The 14,350-nt window shown below is 57.3% G+C and overlaps 1 protein-coding gene across 1 annotated transcript in view; it reads left to right on the forward strand.

The window, feature by feature from the left end:
- The first annotated feature begins 646 nt into the window (after window positions 1-646).
- The window catches only part of KLHDC4 (kelch domain containing 4), a 19,073-nt gene continuing 5,369 nt past the window's right edge, over window positions 647-14,350 (forward strand). The window contains exons 1-11 of the mRNA XM_006888861.1: window positions 647-745; window positions 2,871-2,962; window positions 4,740-4,818; window positions 5,752-5,850; window positions 8,614-8,750; window positions 11,009-11,101; window positions 11,629-11,788; window positions 11,878-11,953; window positions 12,753-12,961; window positions 13,276-13,684; window positions 14,194-14,283. Coding sequence (XP_006888923.1) covers window positions 647-745; window positions 2,871-2,962; window positions 4,740-4,818; window positions 5,752-5,850; window positions 8,614-8,750; window positions 11,009-11,101; window positions 11,629-11,788; window positions 11,878-11,953; window positions 12,753-12,961; window positions 13,276-13,684; window positions 14,194-14,283 — 1,543 coding nt within the window. The remainder of the gene's footprint in view (window positions 746-2,870; window positions 2,963-4,739; window positions 4,819-5,751; window positions 5,851-8,613; window positions 8,751-11,008; window positions 11,102-11,628; window positions 11,789-11,877; window positions 11,954-12,752; window positions 12,962-13,275; window positions 13,685-14,193; window positions 14,284-14,350) is intronic.

Consider the following 14,350-nt stretch of genomic DNA (forward strand, 5'->3'; position numbering starts at 1 on the left):
CAGATACCTGTCTTGGAGAAAGTGCACCCAGAGTGCTCCTTAGAGGCAAAACCTTGGAAAGGGCATCATGCTTGGAGGGTCAAAGAGAGAAAGACCGCCAATGAAGTAGAGTGACACAGTGACTGCTGCGATGAGCTCAAGCGTGAGGCTGGCTAGGATGGCACAGGACAGGGCTGCACCTAAGGACGTCTAAGGGATGGGGGTGGGGGTAATCAGGGAAGCTGGAGGTTTCTGTAAATCGACTCCACATTGGCAATAGGGCTTTTTCCTGATCAGCTCTCCCCAAAGCAAACAGTTGCTTGTGGGGCTCACGCACGGCTGCATGCGCTACTCTCACACAATCCCGGGTGCCCGCCCATCTAGGGCACTTTAACGGCCCGCATGGCATCTTCCAGGGTGCAGGGGGGGGGACTGGGCCGTGTACACTAAGGGTCAAGCGTCCAGCCACTGGGAGGTCGGGCCGGCCAACGTCTCCACCAGCATCCAAGGCCCGGAGCCGCGTCCCGCGGGGAACGCACCGCCTCCCGGGGCGGGGCCTGCGCGGCGCCGGAAGTGACGTATAAAACACGCGCCGGGTCCCGCCCCCTCGGAGTCTAGCTTCTGTCGAGCTGTGGGCGGCTGGTGCTGCGCAGCGGGAGACGGCGCGATGGGCAAGAAGAGCAAGAAGGAGAAGAAGGGCCGTGGGGCCGAGAAGACGGCGGCCAAGATGGAGAAGAAGGTGTCCAAGCGCGCGCGCAAGGAGGAGGTGGGTAACCGCGCGGCGCCCCCAGGGCGGGAGACCCCCGCCCGCCGCGATCGAGCCGGCGCCGAGGCCCCGCGGCCCGGCCGCCGTGAGGATGACAGCTGGCCATCTTGAATGCTCAGCTCTGGGCGCCACCAGGCGTGTCCCCGCGTTGTCGCGGCGGGCGCTGCGCTCCCCCTAGACGGAGGCAGGGCGATGGGCGCGCCGGGGGGCTGGAAGGGGCGCCGGGCGGCACTGCGCACATGTGTGATCGGGGGTGTAACAGACCCACATCCGCTGTCGGCCAGGCTGTGCCCACTCCCAGCGGCCCTGCGGGGCAGACGAGCTGCCTCGGGGGTGACCACGTTGGCATCTCTGTGGAAGCCGACTGGTGGGTTCGAACGACTGATCTTCAGATGTTAGGTGCCATCCAGTCGAGTAGGACTCATAGCGGCCCCGTGAACAAAAGATCTGAACCCCGCTCTATCCTGCGCCATCCTCACACTTCCTGACACACAGGCCCCCATTGCGGCAGTCACCCGTGTGTGTCAGCCCACCTGGTTTAGCTGACCCTCCACCCTTCCCAGCGTCGTGACCCTCTCCAAGGAATAGCCCCTCCTAGCAGAATGCCTCATCATTTCCACCGCCAAAGAGCACCCTGGCTGCACCCTCTCCACGACAGTGTTTGTTCTTCTGGCTGCCCGTGGGATACTCAGAGCTTCTGTCCAACACCACAGCTCAGAGGCATCAGTTATTCTGACATCCTTATTCATTGTCCGGGTCTCAGATGCATAGCAAGTGACAGGAAAGACTATGGTGTGAATCAGACACACCTTAGTCCTCACAGTGATGGCATTACTCCTTAGTAATTTGGAGATTTTCCCAGAGCATTATTCTCTGACTGCTGATGGCACGGGTGTTAGGTGTGGATCCAGCCTTCTGTCACCAGCCTTCATTTTCCTGAGCGTCACTTCTCACATCTGTAGAGAGAAGTCATTCCCACAGCCTCTGGGGAAGGATTGGGAAGACCCCTGGGGCTATTGGAGGGTGTTCCCTAGAAGATGCCACCACTGCCATGTGTTTCCTCTTAAGACCTGATGTGACATGACTTGAGTTCGCTGTCTGGGACCTCACAGACCTGCATCCACATGTCAGCTGAGGCCCAGGACCTTCTGACTGTTCTTTGAGGGCCACGTCCATTTACTTGTAGTCTTGAGGTTCCTGGGTTTTTGAGGCCCTCGCAGTCCTAGCCCCTAGGCCCCTGCTTCACAGCCAGCAGGGAAGAGCTTCCTGCAGCTCACGGCCCTCTTGCTCTCGGGACCGCTTTGTCTGGAAGACCCTTGTGTAGGCCAGGCCCAAGGAGGGTCCACCATGTGGTTGATATTCCTGTGAGAACAATACCTCTCTGTAGTCACGGTCCTGGGGGCCATCCTGCCTCCCACCACATCGATGTGCCACTTCACCTCATGACATCACAGACCGAGTCCTCTATTGAAGTCCGAGGACCGTCCTGATAGGCCCTACCTGCTTGGGCTCTGCCTGCCTCTCCCAGCATCCGCAGCCCCCAGCTGGCACCCTCAGGCTGCACCAGCTTTGTTCTGGCCTCTCAGGCCACGCTTTCCTCCATGTGGACCCCTACCCAAGCCACACACATACAGGCTCATCTCCTCAGATGAGACCCCTTTGTCTGGCCTCTGTGGTCATCACGCAGTGACTATGACACTCAGGGATAGGAGACTGCTGAGAAACACAGCAGTGTGCAGGTGGCCCTGGCCTGAGAGGTTTGAGAAGTACCGGGGACTTTGTTGTAGTATTGGGGAAGCCTTCTCCCTGCTCACATGGAGATAATTGGTGTCACGCGGCATTTTGAGAGGATGCTAACACTTGAAGTCACTGCAGTATTGTGGGAAGGAAATGCCCCCTATAAGAGTTCCCTTGAAGTTCACACCCAGGCTGTTGAAAGGCTAGCTGCATATGTAACACATGGGAGGTTCCCTAACCTCCAGGTTGTTCAAGATTGAGCCTGGGCCCAGGGGGTGGGCCTGAGATGCTAGAACTCGAGTCTTTGGGGACTTGTCTGATCAGAGTGGGGAGACTGGCCCCAGCTCAGGGCTAGGATAACACCTTTCACATGGCTTGTTTCCTGCAGGAAGACCTCGAGGCTCTGATAGCCCAGTTCCAGATGCTAGACGCCAGAAAGACTCAGGTGGTAGAGACACTGTGTCCCCCACCTTCTCCCAGGTAAGGCCACCAGTGTCCTCACTCCTGTCTCCCCATGGCACATGGGACATGACATACAGTTACATTTCTCAAGCTGGTCCAGGGGTGTGACAGTCACTAGAGCCTGCAGCCAGCCACTGTGGGAACTTTAAAGATGTCTTCCCAAACACTGGAGGGAGACAGAGGTTCCTGGTTGTGTGGAGTGGATGGGACCTCTGCAGCTGTCGCCTGTCGGGCACACTGCCCACGTCTGACAGCTCCGCTGGTCGCAGCCAGTGGCTTGTCTCTGAGTGTATTTCAGTGCGCATGTGACAGCTTGAAAGGTTAACATCATGATAGCTTTTTGCTCAGAGGGAGGCCACTCTGCATGGGAAGGGTTTTATTCTTGAGGTGTTTTAGAACTTGTCCCAAAGTCAGGTTCCACGTCCAGGTAGAGTGAAGCGTGTGGTTCCCTGAGGCAGCCTGGGGCACATCTGCAGGTGAAGGGTCAGTTGTTGGAGCTGAGAAATGAGGAGAGGAAGGCCTTTGTCTGAGAGCACCGGTCTCCTGGACTTCTTAGTCTTATTATGTGAATATCCTCAATTGTCAGAAAGCCAATTGGTTCTGTAAACTTGAACCAGAATCACAATAAAATTTTAAAAGTAAGAAAATGGCCAATTGTTGTCAAATGTTGGCAAAGCCCTCCCTTCCTGGGGATTGGCAGTTGCAGACCGAGGGTGAAGTAATAATGAGACAGACAGCCAAGAATGAGGTAAGAGAATAAAGTCCTAATGACTGAAGCGCCCAAGCCATGCCTCTCTGTGTATTTATTGAGAAGGTAAACAAAGGATAATCACCAGAGAGGAGAAAACAAAGGATCATGGGGAAGTCTTTTGGAGCTCTTCTCTGTTGTTTACCTTATGCTAATCTCAGGAGGGAGGGATTCAGTAAATACAAACTAAGAAGGGTGTTGACTCTTAAGGAATGCCTCAGGGTGAACTTCAGCTTGTATTACACCTCCCTTGTTTCCTGATATAGCATCTGGCTTATTATTAATACTAAATTTGATATTCAGCTTCCCACAGGCGGGGTGAGAGGCTCTGGGAAGGCTGGCATCTTTATTGAAGACTCCTTGTGTTTAACATGTTTCCGTGCTCAGTGGATTCCCAGGGGGGACATGGATCTTCGCATGTCCCGATTTACTTGATCTAGAAACTGCTTCTTACTTGCAGAAGCATCTGGAAAGCCTTGGGATGGAGCACACCGTGAACGTCATGCTCGGTGACTCTTACAGCACCGTGCTTCTTGGGATGGACCAGAATAGCCACTTCCCTTCCTTTCTGCTGAAATGGTCAAAATGTGGCCCTAGTTTCCGTGTCAACTGCCATCGAGTCCGCTCTGGCCTCCAGCAGCCCTGAAGACAGGGTGGACCTGCCCTGCAGGGCTTCTGAAGGGGTCACCTTTATGTAAGCACATGGCCTCTGGTTTATTTCCCCAAGAGCAGCTGGTGGATTTGAACTGCCAGCCTTTTGGTTAGCCGGCCCAGGTGCACCACGAAGGCTGCCCCTCCCATAGCTGTTCTTTCGTGCTAGTAGAGTGAGCAGGAGAGTCTCGGGGTGGACTGCAGCGTGCCGTCCGCTGGGCTGGTTATCGTCAGACGACGAGGGGTGGGGCTCTGTGCCCCCACTTCTTCCTGCCACGTGGTGGGAACGCCTGTTGACCAGCTCGTGCCCAGCTGGCTGTCCTGGACGTGTGGGCTGGCAGGCACGGCTCTCGGGTGCTTGATCCCTTACTGACTTCCTGCTTCTGTCTCTTGTAGGTTGAACGCGTCGCTCTCCGCTCACCCCGAAAAAGACGAGTTGATCCTTTTCGGAGGTGAATATTTCAATGGCAAAAAAGTAAAGTATTTTTCTTTTACCCCCCAATTTTCGTGGGTCTCATTTGCCATAGAGTCCTTTTAAATCTGTCGTGCACCTCCTCTTGTGTGCCCCACGCCTCGAGTGATCGAGACCAATGGGACTGTCCCCTAGGCTCCCTCAGAGGGGGGCAGTCATGTCCCAGCTCCGGGGGGCTCACCGCTCCTTCGGCCCCTGAGGACACCTGCACCCCATCTCTGATTGTCATGTGTCCCCAGTTTCAGATCAGGTCTCCCGACCCTTTTCTCCCTGTGTCTCCACTGAAGTGCCCACTGTCTATCTGTCCTGCGTCCCTCAGTCTGCCATTGTGGTGGCTTTTCAAAGTTAAAAGTTCGACCTTTTCAGAATTGCCTTGAACACCAGAAGTGTCAAAGGATCCGAGAGCAGAGTGGTCCTGTGGAGACCGGTGTTCTGCAGCGGCTGGTGGCAGAGGCCTCGGGCGTGGGTGGCCCTGTGAAGCCCAGACCCAGCCTCTGCTGGTTCGCACCACCAGCTGCTCCTTGGTAGACAGATGGGCAGCCTTTTGTGATTTACAGCCTCTGAAAACCACTGGAGGGTCAGCTGGGTCAGTTCTGACCCAGTGGCATTGAAGAGGTTTTAGCATTTTTCAGGAAATGTGCTGTCCGTGACAGATCTAACAGAGTGTATTGCTGAGCACTCCGGAGAGTTCGCTTCTGCCTGTGCACAGCAGCTTAGCCTGGCGAGCGAAGCAGGCACTTGATCTCATGGGCCTCACGGCGTCAGCGGGCAGACAGTCTCTCTCCTTGTACCTCCACCGATAGCGTCCCCGAGGGCTGCCCATGCCGCCCTGGGTCGGCAGAACTCATGCTGCCTCTGAGAACACGTGTCCCAGGGTGGTCAGGGCTGGGATTCTCTCACGGGTCAGAAGGCTGACCTTCTCCTTCCTGTCTGCAGACATTTTTGTACAACGAGCTGTACACCTACAACATCAGGAAGGACACGTGGACGAGGGTGGAAATCCCTGGCCCTCCCCCCCGGCGCTGCGCTCACCAGGTGAGTCTCTGGGTGGGCTCCACGCCAGGCCACGCTGCCCGTGCTGCAGCCATGCCATTGAGAGGGAAGTACCCCCACCAGGGCCCATGCCAGGCCACAGGAGCACAGTGTCCACGCCAGGCCACCCTGCCCATGCTGCAGGCTTGCTAGTGAGAGGGAGGTGCCCACGCCAGGCCTTGGGCTCGCCCCAACCTGCTGCTGGTAGCCCTGGCTGCTCCCCTCCTCCTTCACCTGATGGCAGGTGAGGACCTGTGTCTCCAGGTTGGGTGAAGCACGGCGCTGTGGGGTGGGGTGTTGGAGACCGAGTCGGCTGCAGCTCAGTGGCCCTGCGTGTGCTGGGCCCGCTCCGTCACCTTCCTTCCCACCCCGCCATGCGGAAGCCGGCCAGTCAGGCTGTCCTGTTGAGGGTTGTCCTCCTTTTTTCTGACCCTCGCCTTTAACAAGTGCCATCCCCTCCAGGGACTGACCCTCACCTGAAGTGTGTGCACAGAAGTGTCACCTTCATCCACGTAAACCAGCGTGGGCGCTGTGTGCCGAACCTGCTCACTGCTCACCTGGTGCCCCCACAGTGCTAAGTCCAATGTGCAGAAACAGGAGTTCTGTGGGAACCGTGTGGCAAACCACTATCTCCCTTGATGCAGGACACTGAGGCGCCTGGTGGTGCTCTGCTTACGTGCTCAGCCACCAACAGGTTGGTGGTTCAAACCCACCAGGAACTCGGAGAGGAAAGGAAAGCAGTTTGCCTTGGGGAACCACTCAGGGCGATTCTGCGTGGAATCTGTTCATGGCAGTGAGCTTTGGCCCATTTGTTACAATATAACCATAGTAAGATACAGTGTCTTAGATGCCATCAGTATCAGTAATAGTTACTGATTTGATATAATACTGAACTTAGAAGATTGAAGCTTTTGAATTAGAGGAACTTAATTGTTCAAACACATCGCACTTGAACAGAGGGAAAGGTCATTACAAAGTCAAGAGGAAGAAAAGGCCGCATGGATGTCAGAAGGGCTCTGAAAATTGCACCAGAGTGTTGAGAGCCCATAACAAAAGGAAGAGATGGTGAGCAAGAGGGGAACTCACGGAAGACTTTCAGGAGCAGCTCAAGAAGACAGAACTGTGACAGAGAACGTGCAAAGAGCCGGAGTTAGAGAAACAACCGGGAAGGACTCAGCATGCCTCAAGTGAAGACCTCCAGTTGGAATACCGAAAGATGCTCTGGACAAAAATGTGAATGGTCTAGGAAGCTCCAAAGTAAGGGGGGGGATACAGTCACTGTACCAGAAAGAATTAGTCAACACAAAAACATTTCGGGAAGTAGCATATGATCAAGACCCAGTAAGGACGAGAGAAGACGTCTGAGCTGCACTGAAGACATTGGCAAAATACAAGGCTTCAGGAATCAGTGGGCTCGTTTAGACGCGTTTAGTCTCTGATGTGGCCCTAGACATAATTGTGCTGGAGGTTTGGAGGACAGCTACGTGGCCAGCTGGAAGGGATCTCATTCACTCTCATTCCCAAGGAAGGCGACCTAGCATAATGGGGAGAAGATCGAACATACCAGTAACATCACATGCAAGCAAAGTACTGCTGAAGATTGTTAAAAAGGGCTAGAATAGTACAGTGGAGTCCAGGAGCCCTGGAGGCCCAGTGCTGAGGAGTTGAGTTGAGCTGCCAGCCTCCAAGGCCAGAGGTTGGGATCTCACAGCTGCTCCGCGGGGAAGGAGGGCCATTGCCCCCTGCACAGCCTCGAGCCCTGGGAAACCTGCTGCAGGGTGACTCAAGGACGCCGCGAAGACAAAGCTCTGGCTGGTGCCCCTCGGGGAGCCCTCCCTCGGGCCTCCCAGCTGTGTGCCTTTGAGGGAAGGGACCACCCGTCTCTCCCCGAGTGCCTGCTGGGGTTCGCTGGCTAGGGTTCACTGGCCGGGGTTTGCTGGCTGGGGTTTGCCGGCCAGGGTTCACCTGCCGGGGCGTTTGCCAGCTGGGGTTGGTTAGGTGCTGCTCTGCTGGATATCGCCTGGGGAGCCAGGCTCTGTCCACCTCACGTCCACCCCCGTCCTTTCCCCCTGCTTCACTCTGCAAGGTGTCTGCTGCCCTTCAGGTTCTGTGATGTGACCATGAACGTCACCAGGGGCTGCTCTCTCTGGGGGGTTTCCTGAGCTCAGGAAGGTGTGTGGCTTCCTTCTTCTCCTGTGTGTTTCTGGTCCCCCTCATGTCTGGGAACACGTGGGTGGTGCAGCTCTGAAGTCCTCGCCTGTGCCTCTCTTTGCCCCTTGCAGTCAGTGATGGGCGGGCAGAGGGTGGGCGTCCCCTGTGCTGACAGCAGGTGTCTTGTCGGGGTGAGGCAGTGTCCCCTCTCCGCTCCTGATGCGTGGCATCCTGGCAACACCTTGGTTCCCGGCCACAGTGTGTGCTCTGGGAGGACGAGCCCAGCCTGCCTCTCCTCCAGCCTGGGCTCCTCTGCCCAAGTGGCCATTGGCGCTGGGACTTGCTCAGGGCCCGGGCGGTCCGTGCTGTCTTTGATCCTGTCCACCGGGACCTTGTTCCTGGGACACTGCATGAGCCCAGTGTGAACCTGGGTGGTTTGGGGCTTTCTCCTTCCTGTGTGGAGTGATGCCATGTGCGTGTCTGTTGTAGAACAAACTTCACTGTGCAGACACACAGCCGTGCCCTGCTTCATGGCGGCCCTGCGCCCGTGCCGGACCGTGTCTCCCTGGCGCCAACGCATGGCTGTGTGCTGACCATGTCCTCTTTCTCTTCCAGGCCGTGGTGGTGCCTCAGGGCGGTGGGCAGCTGTGGGTATTTGGAGGGGAGTTTGCCTCTCCCAACGGGGAGCAGTTCTACCACTACAAGGACCTCTGGGTGCTGCACTTGGCCACCAAGACCTGGGAACAGATCAGGTAAGAGCCCCCAGCGCTGCTGCGTCCCACACCTGCTCCGTGTCCGGGACTGCGGGGAGTGCAGTGTAGAGGCCACCGCGCCTCCTGGACCCCTTCTCTTGGGGCCTGCCTGTGCTGGCTCTTGGCCAGTTGGTGGCTGCTCTTCCTGTTTATGCTTCAGTTTAGCGGTCTGTGTTGTAGAAGTTGTAAGTTCCCTTCTTGACGGGGATGGTTTTCGTGCTCTATATCTGAATACCGGTCTCACTGAGGTGTGGATACACTGCACAACAGAGCAGATAGGACCGTTCAGAGGACAGTTAGCTGAGTGGTGACGACCACACAGTCCTGTAGCCACAGTCAGATACAGAGCGTCTGCATCAACACGCAGAGTCCTCGTCCAGCCTCTGTCTCAGGCAGCTCCTGTCATTGCCCTGGGAGGAATGTGAGTGTTGAGTGATGAAAGGAGTTGTGTGAAAGCTAATTGACGGACATTTATCCACTTGAAGAGGGAGATGTGTTGGGAACCAGCGGTCCTGAGAGAGGAGGTGAAGGTGCTGGCTGGACACAGTGAGATGTCCTGACAGATGGATGTGCACATGCAGCTGACCTGAGAAATTGGTGCTGGGAGGCTGACCACGGTCAGCGATTTTAATCCACCGTTTGCTCGATAGGAGGAAAACAGGCATTCTCCCCGGCAGGTCTTTACTCTCGCTGCCCAGTGGAGGGCACTGTGAGCCAGCAGCACCTTGACGGCAGTGGCTTTATAAGAAAGGGAGCCGACAAAAAAGTTCTTTTTCTCTTTACATATTTTAAAACTTCTTGTGAAAGCATTTGTATTTGCACTGTATCTTTGGAACTACAGCTTAATTGAATACACAGGCTTCTCTTGGCAAGCGTGGTCATTTTCTCTTCTAGACCCTAACAAGACACTGGCAATGGTTAAACGTGCATTGTTTGTCCTCACCCAAGACACGCACCCCACCCTGTGTGGCCTCCGCTTCCCGCAGCCACGCTTGATTTGGATTCTAGTGTTTGGTCTCAGATCTACTCAGCTGATGAGTCCATCTGTCCCCTTTGCACTGAGAAGTCACTCCCTGCAGTCCACCTCACCCAGACAGTTCTGGGGCTCAGCGACCCCAGAGGCCAGTGTCGAGGTGCTGTAGGGTTCCCAATACCTCAGGGGCCTCCATGCGCAGACAGCCCACCTATCTATCTCTCTTACATGCGCTCTGTGTGTGTGTGAGAGAGCACGCGAACGAGAGCGTGTGAACAAGCAACCAGGTGACTCGTTAATAGCTGGTGCTTTAAGACCTGAGTCACCAGGGCTCCTCTCTAGCTGTTCCAGACCCCAGCGTCCCTGCTGTTGTGCTGGCTCTGACTCTGTGACCCCATGGGACAGCAGTGACCTGCCCTGCAGGGCCCCAAGGCCATCTTGAGGGAGGGTGCAGCACGGCAGGGCAGGAGGAGGCGAGTGCATCGAGCAGGCGGCCTGAGCTTTTCCAGGAGGAGGGCTGTGACACTGGGGAGCAGGGTGTCAGGACCCCGAGGGTTGGATAGCAGAGGATGCAGACAGGGTGGTCCTCTGATGGGACACCCTGCACAGCGTGGACATGGGGACGCGTGTGTGGAGAGGGAATTATTTTTTTGGAGGGGCTTTCAAAAGGTTTTAATATAGATTAATAACAGAATATGGTCAAGACAGCTCTCAAAATGTGCATGCAGCCACCTCGGCCTCAAGCCGCATGGCTCCAGAACAGTTCTCTGTCCTGCCAGAATTGGCTTCCCCTCCCCCAGTTGTCCAGCAAAGGTCTCAGTCCTGCCACTGTTGGCTCCCCCCACACCCCAGGGTTTCATCTCATGTCAAGTCTCCATCTGGGTCGTTGCTGCTCTTCTCCTGGTGGTGAGGCCTGTTGGTCGTGGCGGGAAGTGTCTTTCCTCTTCACTGCCTGGGGGAAGAATCTTGGAGAGGGTGTTCTGTGCGTGGCCCAGTGAGCCGGCAGTCACTCGCCAGGCCGTGTCCCCACTCCTCAGTGAAACTGTCCCGGGGGCCCGGCAGCACGCTGTGTGGTCATCTTCCTGCTCGTTTGACTCTGGCCATTTACTGCTCGGCTGTGCGGACGGTGGATGTGACCATGCAGGTCTGGTGCGGTCAGGCGTGTTGTTTCTGCAGGGTGCACGTGTGTGTGGGAGGGGAGCCTGCAGCATAGCGGGCCTCAGTGTCCATTAAAGTGACCAGAAAGGAGGGTTACAGCTGCTTTTCCCGATCCTGTCTGCTTCAGGTCCACAGGGGGCCCCTCGGGTCGGAGTGGACACCGCATGGTCGCCTGGAAGCGACTGCTGGTTGTCTTTGGCGGCTTCCATGAAAGTACAAGGTGGGTGCTGTGCGTGTGGTGGGGGGAGGCCTGGGGTGGGTGCTGTGCGTGTGGTGGGGGGAGGCCTGGGGTGGGTGCTGTGGGCAGGGGGCAGATGGGGTCAGAAGGGATCCCGGCACCGTCCTCTAAGCTGGGCGTAGTGACACATGTGCTGTCACTTCCACAGTGCTTGGTCCTTACTGTGTGACCTTGTATTGGGCTCATCAGGTTATCAGCCAGTTGCCTCTCAGACTTGGGTCCCCAGTGGGGCTCCCTCTCTCCTGGGCATTGGTAATGGTTACTTTTCAGGTGGGCACTGCTGTCTGGGGGTTGGGATGTGTCCATGGTCACCCCAGCCTCTTAGGCTTGTCTGCACAGACCTGGAGTGGGGTTAACCGTGCGTGGTGCATTGCCAGGGAGTTAACCATCCCTGGTGCAGGGCCGGGGACCACTTCTTGTTTCCAGGTTAACCTCTTTAATGCAGCTGTCAGGGGAACTGCATCCTGGTCAGACTCCCCTCATACAGTGTGTCTCCTTGTCATGACCAGAGACTACATTTATTACAACGATGTGCACATCTTTAACCTGGACACCTTCACGTGGACCAAGCTGTCGCCCTCGGGGATGGGCCCCAGCCCCAGGTCAGGCTGCCTGATGTCGGTCAGCACCCAGGGTGGCATCGTCATCTACGGAGGCTACTCGAAGCAGGTGGGTGTGGACATGCGTTGTCCTTCCCTGTAGCAGAAAGCAGCAGGACTACTTGGTCACATGTCTGACACGCTCTCTTCTCTCCTCAGAGGGTCAAGAAGGACGTGGACAGGGGCACTCTGCACTCGGACATGTTTCTGCTGAAGCCCGAGGACGGGAAGGAAGGTACGGTACTGCAGGGACAGCGTCCTGGGTCTGCGCTGGCGGGGCCTCTGTGCTGTGGGTCAGCCCTCCGTCCTGCTCCCGGGGCTGCTGCGGCAGGCCCTGGCCCCCGAGATGCCCAGAGGGATATGCTGTGTGCCCCCAAGGACTGTGTCCCAGGCCCCAGAGGTGTGTGGACACTTCACTGAGTGGCCGCCCGTCCAGACTCTTGACAGAGTTGTACTGGCTGGCCAGGATGGCCTCCTCCGCCCACGCAGTGTCAGGCGTGCTGTTCTATCTTGAGGTGCTCAGGCGACCCCTTGATTTCTGGCATCCCTTTTTAGTGCTCTGCCAGAGGGTGTTTGCTGCAGAAGGCTCAACCCCAAGCTCTCCTGTCTTCTGTGGGAGGCGCCCTGCTGGTCTCAAGACAGCTCTCTCTGGGGGTGGACATGGCTGTGCAGTCCAGGCTGATTGCTAAGTGATGTAGCCTCTGAGAGCACGTCAGCAGGGACAGTGCATCCACAGCTTTCTGGGGACTGCATTCCTGCTGGCCACTAACAGACCACCTTCAGTCTCTTGGTGACAGCTGCTGCTGTGGACAGACAGGCAGGAGGCTAGGGACTCTGCACATAGCTGTGGATTGATTTCATGTCTGCTCCTTGCTTGGTACCCCCCCATCCTGTTTGCTCTGGTCCCCAGGTGCTCACTTGTCCTGTGTTCTTCCTGTGTTCTTGTACTCACCTGCATCAGGTGCTGACACCTGACTCCCCTGTCACCTGCATCAGGTCAGGTCCCCAGGGGCTCACCATTCTGTGTCTGACAGGCAGGTGGACCTGGACGAAGATTCACTCCTCAGGCGTCAAGCCCACCCCGAGATCTGGCTTCTCAGTGGCCATGGCCCCGAATCAGCACATGCTGCTGTTCGGGGGGGTATGTGACGAGGAGGAGGAGGAGAGCCTGGAGGGCGAGTTCTTCAGTGACCTGTACTTGTACGACTCAGCCAAGAACCGCTGGTTTGCAGGGCAGCTCAAGGTAATGTGTGCCCAAGAGGGCTGCCACTTCATCCCGGGTGAGGTGGTCAGGCTCTGGCCTGTGGGCAGTGCTGAGCAATGGTCTTGTCTTGGCATGGTCACAGCCTGCGTGACTAGGAGCTCCCCTCTTCCAGACAATAGTGGACAGCTGGGGTAACCTCCGGGCACCCCTGGGCCACACACCGGGCTGCTTCCTCCCGCCTCTTTGGAAGGACCTCTCACTGGGGCCCTCAGTCCTATTCGGGGTGGGTGGTGGCTGGCCCTCACCCCTCCATTGGGCACACTCATGACTCCCTGTGCTGTCCTTGTCCCCAGGAGCCCAAGGCGGATAAGAGGAAGCGACGAAGGCGTGGCAGGAGGGAGGAGTCCCCGGGCGAGGAAGACACCCCAGGAAAGGAGCCTGGCCCCCCAGAGCCCCGGGAGGTGGTCCGTCAGGTGACCACGGAGGATGGCACAGTTGTCACCATCAGACAGATGCTCCCTGCTGTGGGCGGGGTGGGCAGACCGGCGTGCGCAGACAAGGATGTGGACGTGGAAGAGGACGGGCCTCCCGTGGTCGCCCCGTGTCCTCGCTGCAGCGCCATGCTGGCCGTGAAGCATGGGCAGCTGTACGTCTACGGGGGCATGTTCGAGGCGGGAGACCGGCAGTTCACCCTCAGCGACCTCTACCGCCTGGACCTGCAGAAGATGGATGGCTGGCAAGCCCTGGTGGAGATGGACCCGAGTGAGTGTGTGGCCATCCCTCCATCAGCTAGTCTCCTCTGAGGGAGTTGAGGCGCACTAGCCCTCAGCCCACCTGTGGGGGCCTCAGGTGTGGGTGTACCACCAGGTGAGCCTTGTGGGTAGGCTCTGGAGCAGCACGCTGAGAGCCACCCCCACGGGCCTCGAGGTCTGGCTTTATCTGTTTTCTGAACTGACGCCTTCATCTGCCCCTAACGCTGGTGTTCATGAGCACTTTGTGAACACTCCAGCTGCTGCTGGGCCTGAGCACAGCCTCATTCCCTCGACTCCGAGGCTCCGACCCTCTGTGTGAGGACCTGCCCTGTCCCTGGCCTCAGGGCAAGGGGCCTTGGCCGGACCAGGACCATCAGCAGGGGCTCTCGTTGGGCCTTCACCCCCTCATGTCCTGAGGTGCCACATGGCCGGGGTGCTGTTTTAGGGAGAGGAGGTGCCTTCAGGAGAGTCTCCCCTGTCCAGACGGGCACTGACCGCCTCTGTGCTTTTGCTCTGCAGGGGCTCAGGAGTGGCTGGAGGAGAGCGACTCAGAGGAGGATGAAGAGGAAGAGGAGGGCACGGAACAGGAGAGCAGTGAGGAGGACGCAGGTAACTTAGGGGGAGGAGGACCTGAGTCATGTAGGAGGGCAAAGAGGGCACAGGTAACACAGCAGGA

This window comes from Elephantulus edwardii, unplaced genomic scaffold, assembly GCF_000299155.1.
Source record: "Elephantulus edwardii isolate Elephantulus edwardi_28Jun2011 unplaced genomic scaffold, EleEdw1.0 scaffold00072, whole genome shotgun sequence".
NCBI lineage: Eukaryota > Metazoa > Chordata > Mammalia > Macroscelidea > Macroscelididae > Elephantulus > Elephantulus edwardii.